Raw genomic sequence first — 4,137 nt, forward strand, 5'->3', positions numbered from 1 at the left:
AATAGATTTCTATTGTCTGTGTATGGACTTGGTTGTTTGGGTTCACAAAATGTTGTGAATGGTTTACAGTGTAATGGGGAAATCCCAAATCAGTCTCTATCGTATTTTATGCTTTCCATTTATCGCTATGAATGGTCGTTCCTGGTAAAACAATGTTTTTTTTATTTTGGGTAATAAGGTTTCTTTATTCCCTTTTTCGACTATCTCCATGTATCCTACTGGAGGCTTACTGCTTGTATCAACCAAGCCAAATACCAGGAATGGCTTGTGAGTAGCTCTTCCACGATGATGCTTTGGTTTGTGGGAAAAACACGATTCATCTATCTGGACGATTGTTCCAGGCCCACCAAGTCTTATGGGATTATCGATAAAATATTTCACACATATTGCTCGAAATGCAGCATATATGTCATTGGCCGTCGGTTTCGAAATATTCAGTTGCATCATGCCATTTTTTTTCTTCGGCTTAACCTCGTCAGTATGCCCTGTATTTAAGAACTCAGGTGATAAATCATCCCCCTCTCAGTACAGACCAATAAGTCTCTTGTGTGTCATGGAATCTATATTAAATAAAGAAGTAGTCAACCACCTCAGCAGAAATAACTTCCTTAGTGACATGCAATATGATTTCCGTCCTGCTAGATCTACAGCTGATGTGCTAACAGTTATATCCCATAGGATTAGTGAATCTCTCGACAAAGGCTTCCTTCCTAGGGCAATTGCTCTTGACATATCAAAGGCCTTCGATAAGCTATGGCATAAGGGCCTACTTCACAAGATTTCCAGCTACAGTATAACTGGAAATGTTTTCTCAATAATTAAATCATTTCTCTCTGATAGGTTCATAAGAGTAGTGGTTGATGGGCAGAAATCTGAGTATTAATGCTGGAGTCCCCCAGGGGTCCATCCTGGGCCCAACTCTCTTTCTGATCTACATCAATGATCTCCCAAAACACATACTAAATTCATTCGTTGACATCTATACTGATGACACGACTATCTACGGCCACACATCAAAGGCCATAAATGACAAAGCTCTCTTTGATTCCCTCTCCTCTGATCTTGAGCGCGTCATTCAGTGGGGGAAGAGATGGCTGGTCACTTTTAATTCATCTAAAACCAAGCTTCTAACTTTACATCACCAACGCTCTGTTCCTCATCTAGCATCAATTTAAATGGATGGCTCTCGTGTTGGGGAGGCTTCATTTTTGACAAGCTCCTGGGTTTGACCTTGACTCCTGATCTGTAATGGAACGCATATATCAAGTCTGTTGCCTGGGCTGCTGGGAAAATGGTAGGATCCTTCTACCACTCCAGAAGATATCTAACTACTGATGCAATTCTCTATCTCTATAAAAGCCAAGTACGTCCAAAGATGGAGTACTGCTGCCACATCTGGGCTGGAGCTTCAAAATACAACCTATCCTGCTTGGACAAAGTACGAAATAGACTTTGTGGCTTAGTGGGGGATGCTCTCTTCTCTTCCCTGCAACCTCTCTCTCACAGAAGAGACATTGCGAGCCTGCTTTTGTTTTATTGTTATTTCCATGGCAAGTGCTCGTCCGAGCTCCAATCTCTGGTCCCCCCTCACCAATCCTTCATGATAAACACCCGTCTAGCTAAAACTACTGTCAGTAATTTCCCCCACTCTTTATCTGTGCCTAAATCAAAACATAGATTCCATGAACATAGCTTTTTTCTGAGAAGTGCACGCCTGTGGAATTCTCTTCCGTTTGCCTGTTTCCCACCTGACTACAACTTGGACGTCTTCAAGTCCAACATAAACAAATTCCTGATTAATCGCCCCCTTAAGTAAGATGCTTTATCAAATCTCCAATACAAACTATTACTACGATATTATCCCATCGATTATTGTACACAAAATAACCCTTATCCTCGAGTGGCTTATGGGCCTTGATAAGTGCTGATCCCCATGTATAAAAAATTAAAAAAATATCCATGCCTGTAAGGATAACTTAGATTAAAAAAAAGATGACTTGTATCGTATAGATGTTCTGTTTTTATATTTTTGACACATTTTATTTTGGCATTTCCAAACATATTTATCCAATATCATTGAATGTTTCATCCAATTCATACGAACATTACAGAATTCATAATTCATTTCATTTGCAAGTAGGGAATGCTGTTTTATCCATTCAATTATGGATAGATGGTCTCTAGAAATCAACGGACACATCTTTGAAAATGGCTTTATCCATTTGTTACAGTATTTAAAACAAAATGGTCCAAATATTAATTTCTTTTAATACCTCGTAAAATTTTGGCTTCTTCGACTTTTGGATTTTTTTGTCATTTATTACATTGATCACGTGAGGGTATCATGAGTGTAATGAAAAACTTCGATACGGAATGAACTTTAAGAAGCTTTATTTTACTAAGACCAGACCCGGGGAACGAGACCTGTTACTTCAAGGAAAGGAAGAGAAAAGAAAGAAAAACTCAAGGGAAGTAACTCACTTCTGGAGAGTAGAAACGGAAGTTAAAAGAAGTTAGAGAGTTCTTATCTGTCAGCACATTCTCCGACGCTCAGTGAAATTTGAGGCCGCATGACTTTCAGGGGGCACAAGGCTTCAAGGAATCTCAGCAAAGGGGGGGGGTCTGTTTAGGCTGAAAAAAAGAGAAAAGAAACAGAAGTTTAAAGCTGATAGTTTTCAGCTAAATATGGAGGGCTGAGGCGGACTCTGGTAGAGCGTCGAAGACCCAGCACCTTGTCTTCCTCTGATGATCTTTTTCGTCGATCATCGAAGAGGGGGGAGTAGGAACCGAATCCTCTAGGATGGAGTTTTCGATCCCGCTAGGCTGAGGATCTGAAAGGTTAGATTCCAGAGGTGCATTCTGCAGCTGTTGGTTCTCAATCTCCGGATATGATTCTGCCTCCAAGCTGCTCAGCCTATCACCCAATGGCGATAAGTGGCGTAAGGATGCTGTCGTCTCTCATCCATTATCAAAACGAACATGAGCATAGTTCGGATTGACTTTAAGTAGATCTACGGTCTCGACCAGGGGCTCATATTTGCTTCCACGCACATGCCGCTTTAAAAGGACAGACTTAGCATTTGTAAGCCAGGTGAGCATAGAATCTCCAGAGGCCGATTTCCTTTGGAAATTGAAGAGGCGTTCATGGGGAGTACAATTAGTGGAGGTGGAAAGCAGTGAGCGAATGCTGTGGAGGGCTACATCTAGTACTCTTTCCCAATTTGTAACGTGAAGGTTTCTCGACTGCAGCGCCAGACTTACCGTCAGCCAGATGATACCGTTATATCTTTCCACTTGTCTGTTACCTTGAGGGTTGAAAGCAGTTGTTCGGCTAGTAGCAATGCCTCGAGAAAGCAAGAACTCCTTTAGTTCCTCTGACATGAAAGCAGTTCCGCGATCAGAATGTATAAAAGAAGGGTTTCCAAATATGGAGAATAAGTTAATTAAGTGTTTCCAGACAGTAGCAGCCGAAACATCGGCACAGGGGAAAGCGAAAGGAAAGCACGAGTATTCATCAATGACAGTCGGTATGTATCTGTTGTGGGAATTTAAGGTAACGGTCCTTTGAAATCCACACTTAGTTTCTCAAAAGGCTGACTTGCCTTTACGAGAGTCTGAGGAGCCATCTTGAGAAACATGGGTTTTATTTCGGAGCAGACCCGACCTGCTTTTGTAACTGCTCTCACATCTTCCACAGAGTATGGGAGATTTTTGGTTCTGACGAAGTGTACCATCCTGGTTACCCCCAGATGGCATAAATCTGTGTGCAAAAAGTATCATTTGTCAGCAGAGGTGGTAGAAGAACAAATTCGAGACAAAGTGTCTGCAGCGGCATTCTGTTTCCCTAGACAATAAGTGATATCGTAGCTAAAACAGGCAAGCTCCAGCTTCCATCTTGTAATCTCTTTCCCTTGGGGTCGAACATAAAAGAGACCGATTTTTGGTCAGTGATCAATTTGAAATGCTTCCCCAGCAGTAAATGTTGCCATTTTCGGATCGCTTCTACAATTGCATAGGCCTCCTTTTCAACCGCAGAATGCTTCTGCTCAGCAGAGGTTAAAGTTCTTGAAAAGAAGGCCACTGGTCGAGAGTTCTGGGTTAGGGAGGCAGCAATAGCATGCTCTGAAGCATCGGTTT

General features: G+C 41.7%; 1 protein-coding gene across 1 annotated transcript; it reads right to left on the reverse strand.

The window, feature by feature from the left end:
* Positions 1-2,958: 2,958 nt before the first annotated feature.
* On the reverse strand, positions 2,959-3,381 carry LOC145240323 (uncharacterized). The gene has a single exon (XM_080103904.1). It carries the CDS (start codon positions 3,379-3,381, stop codon positions 2,959-2,961), a length of 423 nt encoding a protein of 140 aa, XP_079960030.1.
* Positions 3,382-4,137: the final 756 nt, after the last annotated feature.

The sequence above is a fragment of the Euprymna scolopes genome, chromosome 19 (assembly GCF_053919585.1).
Source record: "Euprymna scolopes isolate OS-2025 chromosome 19, ASM5391958v1, whole genome shotgun sequence".
Classification (NCBI taxonomy): Eukaryota; Metazoa; Mollusca; class Cephalopoda; order Sepiida; family Sepiolidae; genus Euprymna; species Euprymna scolopes.